Source organism: Myotis brandtii, unplaced genomic scaffold, assembly GCF_000412655.1.
Source record: "Myotis brandtii unplaced genomic scaffold, ASM41265v1 scaffold517, whole genome shotgun sequence".
NCBI lineage: Eukaryota > Metazoa > Chordata > Mammalia > Chiroptera > Vespertilionidae > Myotis > Myotis brandtii.
In genome coordinates, this window is record NW_005369706.1 from 595,782 (window position 1) to 596,573 (window position 792).

Here is a 792-nt window from a genome sequence, read left to right on the forward strand (position 1 = left end):
CTTTGCTTTCCTCCGCATTGGCTTCATGCTCAGGCTTGAGGAGCGATGGGTGGTGGCCTGGTGGCCACCTGCAGCTCCAGATTTACCTTCTAACCAGCCAGCAACCCCATTGGAAAGAGAGTGCCTCTGTCTTGATGGCTCCAGTGAAAGCCTTAGAAATGAGTCATATTCTGGGCGTGGGTCAAGTGTCAATTCCTAAAACAATCTCTGAAGGTAGAGGAAGAAAATCCCGTGACTGGCCAGGCCTGAGTCATGGGGGCCGCCGGAGTCAGGGTGAAGTTCCGTTCTAATGGACTGAGCACGGGGAAGAGGTGGTTCCCTAAGAGGAAATGGAGCGCTCTCGCTGGAGGAAGAGGGACGGAGGCCCGGCTGGCAGGAAAAACAGATGTCCATCCCATCATCGGGAATGACCCACCGTCAGACTTAGCCCAGAACAGCCTTCTTCTTGCCCCTCCAGCTTCACATCCAGCCAGATCGACCTCTGAACTGGGCTACGGTTCTCTCCTAAATGCCTTTCCACCTGTTTCTGTCGGTCAGCGTCTTCCTCGTCCTCCAGCGTCAGGTTCAGATATGATCTCCCTTATGATGACTCCTGACAGATGTACTCTCTCCCCCTAGTTATTTCTACTTCTCTTGTAGTTACCTTTTCATACGTTGCCCTGTATTTTACTGATTTGTATACCTTGTGAGCTCCTCGTGGAAAAGGGTCCATTTCCAACGGTCCCAGCCGACACCTCACACGCTCCGCAACTGCAGTGATTAGATGCGCACCGGGGCCGCCAGGGCGGGCTG

General features: G+C 53.8%; 1 protein-coding gene across 2 annotated transcripts in view; it reads left to right on the plus strand.

Moving 5' to 3' along the window:
- The first annotated feature begins 409 nt into the window (after positions 1-409).
- Positions 410-792, plus strand: part of FMNL3 (formin-like 3) — a 55,885-nt gene continuing 55,502 nt past the window's right edge. The window contains exon 1 of one of the 2 annotated variants that reach the window (XM_005877330.2): positions 410-562. In XM_005877330.2, the coding sequence (XP_005877392.1) occupies positions 509-562 (54 nt within the window). In that variant the 5' untranslated portion in view covers positions 410-508. The remainder of the gene's footprint in view (positions 563-792) is intronic. The other variant, XM_005877328.2, reaches the window with a different exon arrangement.